Source organism: Ambystoma mexicanum, chromosome 12 (assembly GCF_040938575.1).
Source record: "Ambystoma mexicanum isolate Mex_15411 chromosome 12, UKY_AmexF1_1, whole genome shotgun sequence".
In the NCBI taxonomy this organism is placed as follows: Eukaryota; Metazoa; Chordata; class Amphibia; order Caudata; family Ambystomatidae; genus Ambystoma; species Ambystoma mexicanum.
In genome coordinates this window covers 54,431,813-54,449,174 of record NC_090936.1, presented here as the reverse complement: position 1 = coordinate 54,449,174, position 17,362 = coordinate 54,431,813, and the positions used below count along the sequence as shown (strand labels likewise).

General features: G+C 44.9%; 1 protein-coding gene across 5 annotated transcripts in view; it reads left to right on the top strand.

Moving 5' to 3' along the window:
* The window catches only part of ANKRD26 (ankyrin repeat domain containing 26), a 915,250-nt gene that overhangs the window by 587,742 nt on the left and 310,146 nt on the right, over positions 1-17,362 (top strand). For all 5 annotated transcript variants that reach the window (XM_069627947.1, XM_069627948.1, XM_069627949.1 and 2 more), the window contains one exon: positions 8,685-8,860. In XM_069627947.1, the coding sequence (XP_069484048.1) occupies positions 8,685-8,860 (176 nt within the window). The remainder of the gene's footprint in view (positions 1-8,684; positions 8,861-17,362) is intronic.

The following is a 17,362-nucleotide window of genomic DNA, read 5'->3' as shown; positions in this document are numbered from 1 at the left end:
ATGGATAACCATTTGCAAGATATTCTTGTGTGGGAAATGTGCTCCCTCTTGGGAATATTTAGTGCTGCTCTCAGCGCATTATTTTGGAGGATCTGAAGTTTCTTGATTATAGCTTGGTTGGCACCAAGGTAGAGGCTATTACAGTAGTCAAGTTTTGATTGTATAAGGGCTCTCGCCGGAATGAGGCAACTGTTAATAGATGGGAACGGTCTACAGGCCCTGATTAGTTTTCCCGTGTAGGCGGTGGCTGAGGCAGTCATATTAACTTGTTTGGCGAGGTTGGTATTGGCGTCCAGGTAGAAGCCTAACGTTTTCACGTTCTTCACAACCGGGATGATGTTACCATCTATGGTGAAGTTCGAATAATCGGGGCTGAGTTTCTGTAGATTATTCGGGGACCCGACTAGGAGGAGCTCAGTCTTCTCATCATTCAGACATAGGCCGTGTGTGACCATCCATGCCTGAATGATGGCGAAGATTTCGTTAATCCTCGTGGCGTCAGAGTTGTAGTTACCAGAGATGGTGAGGAGTATCTCGGTGTCATCTGCGTACTTGGTGTAGGTGACACTCAGGTGGTCCAGTTTGTCAAAGAGGGGCTTCGTAAAGATGTTATAGAGGGTAGGGGAGACGCAGGAACCTTGTGGGACACCACAGGTGATGGGGACAGCTGCAGCCACAGAAGAAAATACCCTCATGGTTCTGTTGGCTAGGAAGGATTGAATCCACATGACAGCAGGGGGGGAGAAGTGGGCAGCAGAAGAGAGGTGCTTGCAAAGTATTTTGTGGTCAACCAAGTCGAAGGCTGCTGAAAGCTCTAGGAGGAGTAGGATAGCTGCTTTGTTTTTGTCCTTGATGTCATCAATCTGGCTTTTAAGGTCAACAAGGGCAGTTTCCGTTCCATGTTGAGGGCGAAAGCCAGATTGACGCAGGCCTAGCAGTTGATTAGACTCCAAGTAATCCTGGATTTGCAGATAGGCAACTCTGTCGAGGATTTTTAGCAGGAAGGGGACCGTGGTAATAGACCTATAATTGGTGGGAATGGCTGGGTCAAGAGACTGTTTTTTTAGTAGAGCGCGAACCAAAGACTGTTTTAGGTTGTTGGGTACAGAATTAGTTGAGAAGGATAGGTTTACTAGTTTGGAGATAAATGGGGCGAGGTCTCGCGCTGCGTCTTTGATGCTATGTGCGGGGCAGCTGTCCCCTTTACAATTTGAAGGTTTAAGGGATGCTATGATTTTTTGAATTTCGGGTATAGTAACCGGTTTAAATGTAAAGCCGGGGGTATTGCTAGTAGGGGTGGGTGTGCTAGGTGTGAAGGCGTTGCTGTTTGATAGTTGTAATCTTTTGGATTCGATTTTGTTTTGAAGACCAGTGATTTTGTTAGCTAAGGCATTTTGGATGCTGGTGCACCATGCCTTGTCCTTCACGCAGGTATCGGTTGGAGGATTCGGATTTTCTAATTCCTTCAGGATGGTGAAGAGTTCTTTAGCAGAGGATTGGGCATTGTTTATTCTGACATTATAGGCTTCTTTTTTGGTCCGGATTATCTCCTTCTTGTAGTGGGAAGAAATGGTCGTAAGATTAGCTTTGTTTTCTGCAGAGGGGTTAGTTTTCCATAGGGTTTCCAACTTGGCTTTCTTTTTTCTAAGAGTTTTGAGTTCCGGTGTGTACCAAGGGTTCAGGTGAGCTATAGGCTTCCATTTGCGTTGCTTTAATGGGGCAACGGCATCAATAGTGCTAGTTAGGGCATCATTGTAGGAGTCGACCAGAAGGTTAAGATCGGCGGTAGCTGGGATTGTGTTAAGAAGGGGGAGGATAAGTGGTGTTCGGGTCTCTGCGGTGATATTGCGCTTGTTTCTCGTCAGGCAGGCTGGTGCGTAAGAGCGCTGTTTAAGGTTAGGATTGTTTTGGTAGATGTCAAATAATATGAGGAAGTGGTCAGTCCATACAAGAGGTTGTGGGGCTTTGCAGGTGATATTACAGTTGTGGGCTGCGACCCAGTCAATAGTTCTACCTTTCTGGTGGGTAGGTAGAGTAACAACTTGGGTGAAGTCGTGCTCAGATAAGGCGTTAGCCAGGGAGGCAGCAGGAGAGTCGTTAGGGTCATTAAGCCCTAGGTTAAAGTCTCCTAGAATGATATTTTGGGAGTGGGGGCTTGGAATTCTCTGCCATGAGAGAGGTAATGTCTTCCTCGAAGGACCTTGTGGGGCCTGGAGGCCTGTATATGAGTTGCAGGGTAATGGTGCTCTTAGGGGTAGTTTGTACTTTGATGGTGAGGTGTTCGCAGGATTTAAGCGTGGGGGAGGTGATGAGTCTGACGTCGAGAGAGAGGACTTGAATATGATTGCTACAGCTCCTCCACGAGAGTTAGGTCTATCCGCTCTGAGGATGGAGTAGTTGTCAGGAATGGCGAGAGTGAAGTAGGGACCTGCTGCTTCGTGTAGCCATGTATCTGTGGTAGCAAGGAATCAAGGTCTCCTGAAAGGATAATGCCAGCAATTTCAGTGGGGTGGGCTACTAGGGATCTAACGTTGAGTAGTGCCCCTTTTAGAGGTGACGTGTTAGTGGCCTTAACGCGGTCCCTAGTTGTGGACTTGGTCGCCGGTGCGGTAGGCAGCTTGCCAAATGTGGTGGGTAGTCTGGCGCCGAGTCTGTTGTTGCGGTCCTGGAGGGTGGGCTTACTTGTGGGTTGGTGAGCCAATGGATTGGGATGGTGAGGTGTGAAGGCAGTGTGGTCAGCTTCAATTATGTTAGGGGTGTTGGCTAGGATATTATTTGGTGTGGCATTAGTTATGGCAGTAGAGTGTTGGAGAGTGAAGTGTGGGAAGTGTGGGAGGGAAGGGAGGAAGGTTGTGGGACAGGGGATGGGGTGGTGTCTAGGGCAGCCTAGTTTAGCTAGTCCATTGTTATATGGTATATAACTGTTACTGCTACATGGAATGCTGTTTATGATGCAAAAAGGGAGCATGGTGAGCATGAGCCAAGGGAGCATAGTTGGGATTATGCAGTGAGTGGGAAGTTTAGTTAGCACAGCAGAGTGCGAAGGAGGGCAGTGCAGTTGCAGTAATTGCAGCGACATTCCTGAGAGCGAAATTACTCCTAAGGTTATGAAGCGAGCAGTTCTAGTCGTGCAACAACATGTAGGCTTAGGCTAAGTTTGGACTTGCTGCTAAAGTGCAGAAAGGGCAGTTCTAGTAATGCAACACCATATAGGCATAGGCTAAATTCAGAGTTACTGCTATGGTGCAAAAAGGGCAGTTCTGGTAATGCAATAACATATAGGCATAGGCTAAATTCGGAATGGCTACTGTAGTGCAAAAAGGGCAGTTCTAGTAATGCAATAACATATAGGCATAGGCTAAATTCGGAATGGCTACTGTAGTGCAAAAAAGGGCAGTTCTAGTAATGCAATAACATATAGGCATAGGCTAAATTCGGAATGGCTTCTGTAGTGCAAAAAGGGGCAGTTCTAGTAATGCAATAACATATAGGCATAGGCTAAATTCGGAATGGCTACTGTAGTGCAAAAAAGGGCAGTTCTAGTAATGCAATAACATATAGGCATAGGCTAAATTCGGAATGGCTACTGTAGTGCAAAAAAGGGCAGTTCTAGTAATGCAATAACATATAGGCATAGGCTAAATTCGGAATGGCTACTGTAGTGCAAAAAGGGCAGTTCTGATAATGTAACAGCATATAGGCATAGGCTAAATTCCAAGTTGCTGCTAGGGTTGAGAAGAGGACAAATCTAGAAGTGCAATAACGGGAGGGCATGGGGTGAAACTCAGTTTTCTACTGAAGCAGCATCACTTTGGGCTTAGCAGATGAAAGGCATTTGAACCATTACAGTTGTGCAACAGAAGATTCATTCGAGCTACAGTGAGGTAGTTCTAGTCCTGCAAAAGTTCGGGTTTGTTGACATAGGATGAATGAAAGCTGGGTGCCTCTGCTAGTGCAGTTCAATGAGAGTGCAATCCTGGGGGTTGTACAGAAAGAGGGGCGCGATTACCCTGTAGATAAATGGTGGTGGTGAGCCAATCACAGCGCGCGCAGTGCTGAGAGGCCGGATAGCAGGCTGTGATGATGGCGGGCGGCCATCTTGGAGTGGGGTAAGCCTCGTGGCTTGCAATGGCAGAATAATGCACTCCAGTGCAGGTCTGGGGTGCTCAAGATGCAGGAGGGGGCGGCTGGCCAATTGTGAGGGATGGCGCAAGAGTGAAAAGAAATATCGCCGTGAAGTAGCCTCAAGATGCGGGTGCGCTCGAGTAGCGCAAGAGGGGGCTACCTTTCTCCAGGCAGGGTACACCAGTTGCCTACTGCTCCTGCAGTAGGTGGGGGAAGCTCCTGCTCCTCCGAACGAGACGATCTTAGTGGCGAAAGACAGGCACCTTTACTACCTTTTAAATTATGAAAACTTTATATCCTTAACTAAAATGTAAAGAATCATACCTGGTTCTTCTCTTTTAAGATCTTAGAGAAGATTGGCGCAATAGCTGATTCAAATCCACAAGAAAGGTAGAAAGATTTAAAGTCTTGAAAATAACAGCAACTCCTTTGATTATTGAGCTCTTAAGAACCTCGACTCTTGCCTTATAAACTGTTAAATGTTCCAGTTAAGAAGACTTGGATGAATCTTGTTCTTTCTTCTAAATAGAGTTCATAGTCTCTTGAAGAACTTGCAAACTTTTCCAAAGTCTGTTGAAACCTTTTCGCGCACACGCGCAAAAATGTACCCGTGCAAAACACGCGTTGAAGCAACACGCGCCGGAGAAAAAACACGTGCTAAGGAACACACGCGCTAAGAAAACACGTGCTGAAAAAGTCACGTAGCAGTCTTTTCTTACTCTCGCGTACATGCGCCTTAAACACCCGCGCTATGAACACACGCGCTATAGAAATCACATAGCAGTCTTCTCTCGCGCATGCGTACACGCGCAATGAATTCACGCGCTGTAGTTTTCACGTAGCAGTCTTTTCTCGCGCTCGCGCGCTACGATCACACGTAACAGTCTAACATTGCTCGCGCGCATTTAAAAATTAAACGTTGAACTATAAACAGAGTAACATCAGTTCTTCTTTTGAATTTTCATTTACAATCTCCTAAAGTTTCTAATGAATCTGAGCAAAGATTTACATATCCAAATAAAGTCACTTAGCTTAAGATATTTTATTCTTCTCCAAAAGAACTTCCAGAAACTCTCCTGTGAACCTGAATTCTTCTCCTGAACAACCCTGCATAAGTAGCCGCTCGACTGCCAGGATTTGAAAGTTCAAATCCACTAGGCCCAAGACTTCAGCAGGAGCAGCTACAGACACGCCCTCTCAGCTGGGGTTACGACGATGAAAGGCAGAGAGTGACAGTTTAGAACGTTCATTGTTGCCCTGCAGTTCTCTCTTGCCAATCAAGGCTTCTATTGTAAAACTCCATCTTGCCTTGGGCCAGAGCCAGGAATCTGTATAGAAAGGTCAAGGCCAAACCCACACAGAAATAAAGGGAAATAATTAAAGGGAACCTAACAGTAATTAAAGGAAACCTGACAGTACCCCCCTTCTAATGCCCAGTCCCTGGGCCAATCTTATGTGGATTTTTAGCATGAAACTTAGCAACTAACCTAGGAGCATGTACATCAGAGGAATCTTCCCAGGTACGTTCCTCAGGTCCATATCCCTTCCAGTCAATCAAATATTGCAACCTTCCCCTCACTTTCCTAGAATCCAAAATGTTATTAACTACAAACTCCTCTGAAGAATCCTCCATAATCACAGGAGGGGGATGAGTTCTAAACCTGGTGCCTGGACTAATGGGTTTCAAAAGACTAACATGGAAAGTGGGCTGTACTTGCAACTGCTTGGGTAACTTTAATCGTACTGCCACTGGATTTATGATTTTTTCAACCTCAAATGGACCTACAAATCGAGGACTAAATTTATTCTTCCCCTTAATTCTTAAATGTCTGGTAGAAAGCCACACTAAGTTCCCTACTCCATACTTAGGACCAGCTTTCCTTTTCACAGCCGCACACCTTTTCTATCTCAATTTGCCTTCTCCGAGTACCCTTTTTGCTTTATCCAAATTATTCTTCATCAGCAACAAACGTTCTTCCACTCCAGGATTCCCTGAATCTTCCAAAACCTCAAAACTCAGAAAACGAGGATGAAAACCACATCCCAAATAAAAAGGTGACATTGAAGTACCATCCTTATCACAATTGTTGTAGGAAAACTCAGCCAACCACACCAAATCAACCCATTCCTCACTAGCTTGTAGATAACATCTTAAACATTTCTCTAACTCCTGGTTGACTCTCTCAACTTGTCCATTAGCCTCTGGATGATACCCTGAAGTTAAACTAACCTCCACCCCAGGTTTTTTTACAGAAGGCCCTCCAAAACTTTGAGATAAATTGAGACCCCCTGTCTGAGATAACTTTACAAGGAAGACCATGCAACCTAACCACTCCTTGCAAGAATTTATGAGCCAGTTTTTCAGCAGTAACCTCTCCCTCCATCGGCAGGAAATGCGCTTCCTTAGTAAGAAGATCCACCACAACTAAAATAGTTGTACAACCTTTATCCAGGGGAAGCTCACTGATGAAATCCATAGAAATCGTGTGCCAAGGTCGAGGAGGAACAGGTAACGGCTCTAATAAACCATGCGGCTTCCCAACTTGATTTTTTGCCTGCGCACAGACTGCACACGTCTTGACGAAGTTCAAAGTACCGGCTGGTTACCACCAACCTCATATTGAGGCCCATTGTCTGCTGGATAATGGTAACCTCAGACAGAACCACACTAAGTCATTTTGAATTTCCCCTTCCTCCCGTGTATGTGACGATTTAATTTAGAAGGAAGACAAGGCTGCAGATTTCTCCCCTGCAAAGTGTAAGGATTTTTTGGAAGATGGAAGTAAATACTGAAAATTCCCAGTCTCCTTCCGGTGTGTACTGCTGCTGAGATCGCCTGTGCCAAGTGTAAGTAAAAAATCCCAAAGTCCAGATAGTAAGAGCTGTATGGTAAATCAATATACTTTGATAGACTATATTAATTAGGAATTAGCACAACATTCCAAGATGGCCTCCGGTGATGTACAGGAGAAGCTGAGCATAAACATAGATGAGGGACCTCTCCATGCTGGCCTACCGCTGCTGTGTATATATCCCGGTTGTCATCTGGCAGCCCTTTGCTTTTCCCCTCAGAGCGATCAGCTGTTTCTTCCTCCGGTTCCTTGCCGCCAACACCATCCCCGGCGATCCACAGCCTCATGAATTGGCCATAACACTTTTTAAGTTCATCACCCTCCTGGCAGCTTTAGTAACAGTAGTTTGTTCTTCAGGCTGACAATCCCAAAGACAGGGACACAACGAAGAACGCCTTTTCTGTCAAGTTCCTACAACATATTATGTTATTAATTAATCTTTTATAATGTGCTTAACAACGGAGACCAGTCTCTAAGCGGGGGACTGGGATTCTGACATGTTTTGCTCAGCGTGGTCTTGCTTCCAAGAAAGACGTGTTGCCCTGAGCTATCCTCTAGCCCTGTTATTTATTTATTTATTTGTGTATTTATAACGCACCGAAGCTCGCAAGCCTATGCCCTGTAGGAGGTCACCCCCCCCCCAATTTTTTCTTCCTAAATAATGGCGTTGAAATTTGTTTGTTTGGTCCGTCACATTTGTCAAATGGGAAATGCACTGTTGGAAACTGTGATTGCAGTGATGAATGATGCTGCACAAGAATACTCTGGAAAAAGCGTTTGGTAGACATTTCTTATTGTCAAACACCATTGCAGTATTCCATGGTAGCCATTATGAGGGCACAACTGAAAATTCACTACCTAATTCCCAAACTGGTGCAAAGTTTAACATTGACAAGTGAAGATGAGGCGACCTGGAGGGAGATTCCTTAAAGTCGACCTTCCAACGATGGATCTACTTATGTTTTATAGTGCGTAAGGTATAGGCTCAACTTCCAGAAGTTAACCATCTTCTTTTTATTTTTTTTATTTTTAAACCCACTCCTTACACCATTTTACATCTTCCAAAACTACCCTTTTTTGCTTTTCTTTTTAAATGTATTCACTTCTTATCACTGTTTCCTTCACACTATTTCTCTTATATGTATTGGCTTTTGCACCTTTAATTGTTGTTACTTTGAAATTTAGATTGGTCTACCATTAGCAGTTGTTTCAGTGTATCTGACTTTTGGATGTCAACCTTTAAACCTGCTACCCAAATGACTTTGTGCATTCTTAAATCGTGATTAAAACGAATGTATTACCTCCATAACAATATCAATTAATTATATCTTGTTCTGGTTTGCAAAATGATCCACTAAGATACACCTGAAAGCTTGACTGTTCTTCAACACTGGAGATTTTGATGCCAATACAGCACTATGTTGGAGAATAACGTTTCAGGCATACTTCATGTGGCCACGGTAGTCTTCATTGTACATATTTGTCATGCTCATAGACTGTCTGGATGGGCTCTCAGGTTGGTTTACTTATTGTTTTCAGGAAGTCAATATGCTGAGTTGTACTAGTCCAGAAGATAATTCTATAGCTTAACATGACACTCATTGGTGTTATTCGCACAGTTGTGTGTTGTATTTTTGTAGAGTTTTATTTGAGTTTTCTGTTAAAAGAAAAATGAGCTATGTTGTTTGATATAATGAATTCTTACAGGTTGTAGATTCTGAAGATCGATATACCCAGTCTGAACGTCGTATCCAGGAGTTAAGAAGCATGTTAGATGAAAAGGGACGAGAAGTGATGGCTGTAACCCAGAAATTACAAGAGTTCTCAACACTGTCATCTGGGACAGAGAAAACGGTGAAGCAATTTGAAGAGCATGTACAAATGTAAGACTTTTTATATTTCGGGGAATTTGTGTTTCATTGAAAGGTAACTCTCTTAAGGACTCAAAACCTTCCTCTTTGCAAATTGTGCAACCTGTCAGATGGGAATCTCAATAACTGTGTCTTCTTTTTCGGTTCAAGTATAATCCTAGTGTTATTTTTCCTGCACATAATTAAGGTCAATTTGGAAAGACTGTTCCGACCACCCACATTTCGATCAGTTCAGGCTTTCTAAATTGACCTTAATAGATGCCTGCCGTACGCCGTAGGACTGCCTGGCCCCCTGTCATGGCTCTCGCCACGCATTAGTGCATACAGGATCTGTCCGGCAGGGCCGGAAGACGGAAGTTGTGGGTATACAAGGTAAGTGTAAATGTGTGTGTGTGGAGCGGCGGGTTGAGAGGGTGTGTTTGTGGTGGGAAAGGGATTTGGAAGTGAACCTCCTCTCTTGATATAAAGGAAATCCTGCCAGCGAAGCAGAGTGTGGGGCCGGGCACTTGGATCGTTCTGAAAAGTAAGGTGTTGGTGCTCTTTCGCGAGAGTACTGTTACCCCATGGGGGATGAACATTTGTTTATAGGGTATGTTTTGTAATTTTGATTACCTGTTATTTTCATTGATAAAAGAGTGTTTTCAAGGCCTTATAAATACAACTGGATTCTCAGGGCTCAACATTTGTACTCGCCACTAGCTATTGGCTACTGAAAATTGACTCTTGGTGAGTAAGAAATTGTGATTCTTTTTATTTTTTTGTATGTGTAGAATTGAGTTGGTGAGTGATTTTTGTATGGCTGGCTAACAGCGTGCAACTTGAATTTTTAACTCCTGGTATTATTATACATTCTGACTAACTTCAGTAAAGAGTGTTCTGTAACTGAAACCTTCACCACACCTACACTCTCCTAAATATAATACGTACTGCTCTGTCACACTACCGGGATAGTTTGGCTACTGTTGTGGGTCAGAAGGACACTTCAAGGATATTGTTCACAGTATTCTTATTAACCTAAGATGAGACCTACATTTACCTGTCTCTATGGGTGGACCCTGCCTAAATTTCTAACTATGGTGACGTCCGTCAGTCGTGAAGGTTCAAAGGAAAATGTCTGCTGTCCAAAAACTGCCCTAACTGACCCTACCACCATGTAAACTAACTTATAGGTGGAGAATAACTCCCTTCTCCTAAGGGTACTTCTAGTACCAATCTGTAGGATTCTTCAGTAATAGGAAATCCTCAAATAGTCTTGTGTGACGTCTTGCATCAGTCTCAGTAATTCTTCAAATGCGGTTTGTACTTTTCCCTTATCTCCACATCTCCCTTTTAGATTATTTATGTCAGAACAGCTTTTCTCTCTTGGCCAATTGTATTGTGGTTTGGTTCACTGTAATATCTCCTTTGTATCTTCTCTTCTTCGTGTATGAATCGGCTTGCGACTCTCTGCACTTCCCTGGTATTGTTATGGCAATTGGCTTCTCTGTGTATTATCCATTTCTTTTATATTATTTTCTCTTGCATCCCCATAGTTTAAAGTAGTTTCTGTCACAAGTCTCTCCCCTTCTCACCTGTTTTTCCTTGCTTGTGACCTTCTTGGATGATTTCTTTTGCACAGTCCGGGATTTGTATAGACCCGTGTGCTGGTCTTAGGGTTCCAGCCTGAGGATAGCAGTCCTACACCAGGAAGCGTTCTGATCTCCAGCACCGGGAACCAGGAAGGAAACAATGTCCGAGCTCGGAGGCACGGAACACCATGACCCGAGCGCAGCCGAGGATCCAGGAAGAAGCTCGAAGGTAAGTTTGAGGAAAGGAAAGGAAGTTGATTCAAGGAATCGGGAAACAGTACTCGGAAGGAAGCCCTGAGCGAACTCCGGCAACAAACGTCCGAATACTCTGAGCGGTAGCGTTGAGACGCGCAGAGCCACGGGGCATCTGTTTTGTAGAATGTTGAACGTAGCGCGTAAAGACTGGCAAGCTGCGTTCCGCACCAAACGGCCATGTTGGAAGGATCACGGAATTCAGTCCTCTATGGGTCAGGGACCACAAAATCCAGAATGGACGCAGACAGCGGTTCATGACAGTTTCCTTAAAGGGGAACTTTATCTCGTGGCTTTTGAGACAAGCTATTTGCTTAACATACTGATTGCTTCTTGGCAGCCCTTTATACTCGTTCTCCTTGTTAACCTTCCATTATGCAGGGAAACGCTTCTGGGAGCCTTCTGCCTTTGGGAAATCTTCGCCGGTCTCCTGCCGTTGTAGCCTGCAGTTCGTTGTATTGCTTCACTTATGGGTGTCTCTCCTCTCTGCGGTACTCTTGCCTGTTGACAAGGCATCAGACACTCCCTGTCCTTTGATGTGTGGTGGTATCGGCAACATTGGAGTTACTGACTATATGCCACAGGTTTCCTGTGGTCTCGCCACCACCTCCGTTCGGGCTCCTGTCTCATGGATTTCTCACGCTCGGCTGGTGCCCTGGCTCTGGCGTCCCAGCGTCTCTCCTTGGGTTCCTTCTCGGCATTCCCATCTCCCACTTCAAACGAGTTTCAAACTCGCAGGCTTGTCAGCTTGTTTTCGACTCTGCCTCTCTCGTTTCTGTAAGTCGGGTGTCCACTATTTAACCTACTCGTCCCAGTGTTTGGGATATTAGGATTTAAAAGGACTTGTTCCTTGTCTGTAAGATTCTGGCATCTATTCAGTGTTTCTTCTTCCCAATTGTTAGGAGTCTCTGTGGTTGTGAGCATATCATGTAGGCGATGATGTGGCTCTCTCTAGGGAGTTCCTCACAGGAACAGGAGCGCTTGTCCCCGGTGGAGTCTGTGAGACCGACATGGTATCAACAGTCGGACACAGACACAAGAGATCCAGTTGGATAACCTTTGTTTAATACTTCTAATACTAACAAAGTGCTGGAATGTTCAAATAAAATAAGTGTTCCAAAATCATATGGCAGTGTCTTTAAGGAGCTTCTTGCACAGCTCCCTTCCCCAAGTTATAGACACTGAGGGAGTAAAGTTCCACAAGGTTTCAGGATTCACTTCAAATAAATGTCACAGTACCTCTTGAACTTTCAGGCTCCCCCTGGTTTGGGCGCAGTTGTCGGACCGCACGGTCCACCCATTACAGGTCAAGCAACCCGGGGCCTGGGGCTCCTATGCATGCCCCTTCCTTGTCAGTTCCCTTAGTTCACTAGGCTTGGCTGGGCTTTGCCTGCTCTAGCCCTTTAAACATGTTCCTTTCTCGTGTACAGCCTTCTGCCGGCTCTCACTGTGGTTCTTGATTGCCAGCATACTTTGCTCACATTTCGTATCTCACACAGCTCCCCTCGGGATGTCAATTTCCTTCTTTCAGTCCACCAAGACTTTCGACAACATAATCTTCCTTCCGCAACCACTGGCCAACTTTGTTTCACACAAGGTTCTATTTGTTTGTCTTGCCACATACAGCACTTTCACTCCAAAGGCACTGACAGTGGGTTTTCCCTTCCTGTACCTTCATTCAGATACTGTGTTTCTTCTTTGTCAGTTGGCATTATTCGATTGTCTCACAATTGTGAAGCACGGCAATAATGGATTTCCTTTCCTTCCACGTACGCTCGCTACATCGTATGTAGCCACGCATATCACATACCGAGTCTCTTTGTACTTCAGACTCAGCAGCAGTGATTTCGCTCACACTTCCAGGCTATCTGCTTCAGGAACACTGCAGCTGAGGTCAGATGCTCCTGGCCATGGCAGGAGAACGAGCAGGCACGGCTTCCATAAGGGAAGATCGCCCCCTTCACAGCTTTCCTTTTTTAACCACACTGGCTCCCTGGAGACTCAGCTCCCTCGCTTCTTCATCCCAGAGCCTCTGCTCTGCCACAGGGTAGCGTGCCGGTTCTTCAGTCTCCTCCAGCTGGTTTTCTCTCCTCCTCCTTGCTGCTCACCTCCAGAACGCCAGTTCCTTGCAAATCAGGGATCCCATTCTGGACTCAGCCACGCAGCCTCCCTGCTGCTGCGTCTCCAACTGCTCTTCCCTGCACTGCTGAATGCCCCCCCTTTTATACACCTGCAGCAGATTAACAGGCTGCAGGTATGTGGTCAGTGTAGTGCCTGCCCGACCTTCCATTACCCAATTATCTGGACATGCCTGTCCTTTAGCTCTGAGTAAGTTAGATCTTTAAGGGGCGGTGTGTTTTGTCTTATTCCTTTTGATGGCCTGCACGGGAAGTGTAGATTTTTGCATGGGGCTAGGGTCACAATAGCCCATGAAAGCAGAAGGGGTTTAAGGGAGGTTGATGTTGGAAAAAGGGGGATACCATGATGTGCTTTAAGATCTTTGGCTTTCCGAATTTAGAGAAAAAGGAAGACCATAGGTGTTTTCCCCAGTTGTAACTTTTCCTTTCCCTTATTCCTAGGTAAGTGGTTATAATGGGAAGGGAGGTATATCTTCTCTCCAATGTCTCGTAGGCCTATACCTGATTTGACTAAGGAGGGGCTGTTGGGACAGGATTGGCAGTATCCATAAAGAAAATATTACTTTTTAAATAGGGAAAATACTGTGTCTTGCCTGATGGCATCCTCTTCCCACTCCCCAAGGATCCCCTACCCAGGTGATCCTCCGATCCTCCCTCGCTTGTCCACGCCCAGAGTCGGGATCCAAAGGGCGATGGCCCTTCACTCGCCACCTGATCAAAGGAGCCAGTCGGAGTGAATGTGAGGACGCCATCAGGTTTCTCACAGGACCCACTTGCATCAACACCTAGGGAGGTTGTTGCGGAGCAGCTCACCTCTTTAGCCTCACAGTAGGGGGCTACCCCTTGGGGAGAACTAGTGAATTCCCTCGATTCATCACATACCCCTCCCCTTATCTCTTAACTCTGCTGTCTCTCCCTTCTAGACTGACGGGAAATCGACTCAAGAAACCAACATTTCCTTGTTTTTGTCCTTTGCGATGTTGCACCGAAAAGCATAAAGGATGCAAGTCTAGGATCCATCTCATTACTCTGGCGTTGTATCTTTCCGCAAGCTCATCCAGGTCAGGGGAGAATGGTCAGTAATTAGACTAAATTTTCTGCCAGTGAGCTAAAACTGGAAGTGTGTTACAGCACATTTTACAGACAAGGCTTCCAATTCTACAGTAGCATAAGATTGTTCTCTTGAGAACAGTTTCTGGCTTTCTGGCTTGTATATATTATAGGATGTTCAATTCCCTCATATTCTTGTAAGAGTACAGCTCCTAGCCCAACTTTAGAACAATCTGTTTGTACTAGGAACTTATTAAAGTCCTGCATCTTAAGTATGGGCTCGCTACAACGGATGATTTTCAGGCCATTGAAACTTTTGAGAGGGGTTTGTAATGTGAGACTCACGACTGTTTCGTTTTCTGAAGTTTTGACATTTTATTTCAAGCAAAATTATAAAATACACCCTAACTAAACCTACTCTACCAGGGGATTCCCTACCTCGTCTAGTATCTAAGGGAAAACCTCATAGCATACTCAAAACTAACCCTCACAGTAAAAAACATAACCATTCAAAGCAACATAAAACAACATAAATAAAAGGTTACCAAACAACCAGTGTTTTTGATGACTTCCACTGGTCCTGTGCACATCTTGATCCCCCAAGAATGTTCCAAATACAATTTCTTCCAAGGAAAAGAAAGTCGTAAACAAAGTCTTGAAACGTTCTACAGAAACAAAAGTTCACACAAATAAAAATCCACTGGTTAACAGTTCCTTCTTTGCTTGAAAAGATTCTCTTTCCCAGATCCAGAAAGAATAAAACAGGACCAACGGGGATTCCTGAATGACTTCCTTCCAGGAAAGAATGGGTAAAGTTGAAGACAAAAGTACCACTTCTTTTTACATCAACGCCTCTGCTTTCAACTTGTGCAACATCTTTTAAACACAATTTGTCAGGATGCTTCTGTCTAAGGTTTGCTCTTTCTCCAGCAACTCTTTTCTACTAATGGCAGTGTGCGAGCAGGCTCCCTTGTACCACAGTGGTTCTACTGCTGCTACTACAACTTATAATGTTAGGTAAATGTACTGCAACTCCAACTTTAGGCAACTTCAACAAGACTTCTTCAACCTCTACAGGTTGGCAAGGCACTCTTCTCTCTTGTATGGCAAAAAGGGCATCCTTTTTTGCCTTGTCTTCTGTCTTGCAGCTACCACAAAGTCTTCCTCTAGCTTCCAGACTATTTCTTCTCCACTCATAGTCTCAGCCAAGCAGATTTAAAACAACTTCTTTTAACAAGCACCCACCTCCCTTCCCCAGCTTCATATACACCTTTTCTCCAACGGTTACCCCAAAGCTACTGTGCCACTCTAATATTGAGGTAACAAGGTTACCCAAAGCTATAAGAGGATTCTCAGGTAACAACAACTCGATAATAATGGTGTATAGTTCTTAAATGAGCTGGATTCCCTTTAACATCGTTCACTCTATGGGCTTGGGTAATGCTTGTTGTTTTGTTCAGCTTCAGCCACTGCTACGACTTCTACTTTTAGTGTTTGATACGTTGCAAGAGGTGGGTTCCTTAATGGAAATGAAATTTGGCACATGCAATTTTGTTTTAGTCTTGAACTGCCACTTCAAAGGATTTGGGTTCCCACCTTTCGGTCAGCATTCAGCATCCAAGGTATCGGGGAAAAGATGTTGCACGCATGGCCTCTTAAAACTGTGTGTAACATTTTGGGAAAGTCAGTTCTGCTTTTATAAGTTTACCGGCAACGTTCTACTCTATAATAGGAGCCATGCAACTGCTAAGCAACACGTTATTTTTAATGGGTAAAAGAGGTACTTTCACTGTATGCAGCTACCTTAGCTTGTTAACATACGCATCTGTTACATTTGCCTTATTTGAAAGACTTCCCACTTCTACAAACAACTTCTTCTCGCTTAGATGTTTACGCAAGTGTGAATAAAGCAGGCTACAGTTACCGGCAAGGTATTTCTCTTAATTTGGAGTCCGGTGCTTCCCTTTTTCCGACTCCACAGTTATAACGACTGCAGGCTGCTTCTGCTTCCCGACTTGGTTTCTTCTCCTGCTACTGCTATGGGCACTTTTGGGAGCCACACCCTTTTGCTGCACGGGTGTCTCCGATCCGGCCGCATTAAGGGAGAGTCTTCCACTCTCCAGCTTGCCTGACTGCCAGTTTCTTCCAGTCTCTTTCAATGCTGCCCCATCCAAACAGGGGTTGTGAGCACAGAACTAACTCAGAGCCCTTGTGTACTGCCAGCCTTGTGCTCTACTTCTGCTGCTGCCGCCCTTCCAGCTCCTACTCCAGCTTCTTCCTCCTGCTCCTCCCTGCTGCAGCCTTTTATGCCCCTCAGCTGGGTTGTTTTCAGGTACATGCCTTTAGGATCAATTGCCTGACCTTGCCAAAAGCTGTTAGGCTTGCCTGCCTGACCTTGACTCCTGCATGCTTCTTCGGCCCTCTTCTTCTTCAGTCTCTAAAGGATTCTGGTACTTGCAGTTGTGAAAATGAAAAACCAGAGGGTGTTTCACAAAGTAGTCCCCGGGGATCCCGTACTCAGGTGGCCAGTGAAAGGCCATAACTTTTGGATCCTGACCCTGGGGTGGACAAGCAAGGGAACATCCCCTTGCTAGGGTGTCCTCGAGGAGTGGGGGAGAAGCACCCCATGGTGAGACATGGTACCCCCTTTTTCTGCAACTCATCTAACCCCTTTCCTGTTTATTTTATGGGAAATTACAAGTCCCATAATTCCTCCCCACTTTGTCTTGACAAAAGTACTGCACCGAAGACGATGAAGGAGGCCAGAATTATTACCTCAGCTGGAACGAAGCCAGGCAGAGTCAGGCACGTAGCTCTAATAATGTACACCTGCCACTTATTGTGAAGATAAAAGGTGGTGTGCACAGGCACACTTTGAGCGAGGCTGGGTACGAGAAGGAGCAGCTCTTCTGAGGCTGATGCGAACCAGGCTGTGGGAGTTGGTAGGTCATCGGGAAGGCATAAGTGTTCAGGAAGCAGAGCCTAACGAGCGTAGAAAAGAAACAATCAAGTTGCCAGGAAACAGCCTGCGACCCTCCCGAGTGAATGATGAAGTTGGGGAAGAGCATGGTGAGCGTTGGTAACGGCCTTGAGCTGCGCAGAAAAGATGGAAGAAATGTATTTAACACAACCGGTGAGTTATCGAGGGCATCAAAAGTCTGGTTGATGTTAAAGGGAAAGTGAGTGTGATTTGAAGGATGTGCATGTGCCAATAAAAAGCAAATGAAGAGAACAATTGCTAAAAGAAAAGGATACAAAGTAGCAGAGTAGTCCTACAAGAGGAATTCGAACATTAAAAAGTCTCTGTGAAATGTTAAGAACGTTTGAAAGATATTACAAGCGGAGATCAAAGGAAAGAAAGTTGAATAAGAGGAAAAGTAAGTATATGAATTGTGAAATATGCCAAGAGGGCAAAAGTAAAATATAAGAACTGTGGAAAAGGCCAAGCAGGCGAGTGAAAGAGAATTAGAACTACAAGTACCAAGAGGCATTAGTGCTGCAAGAAA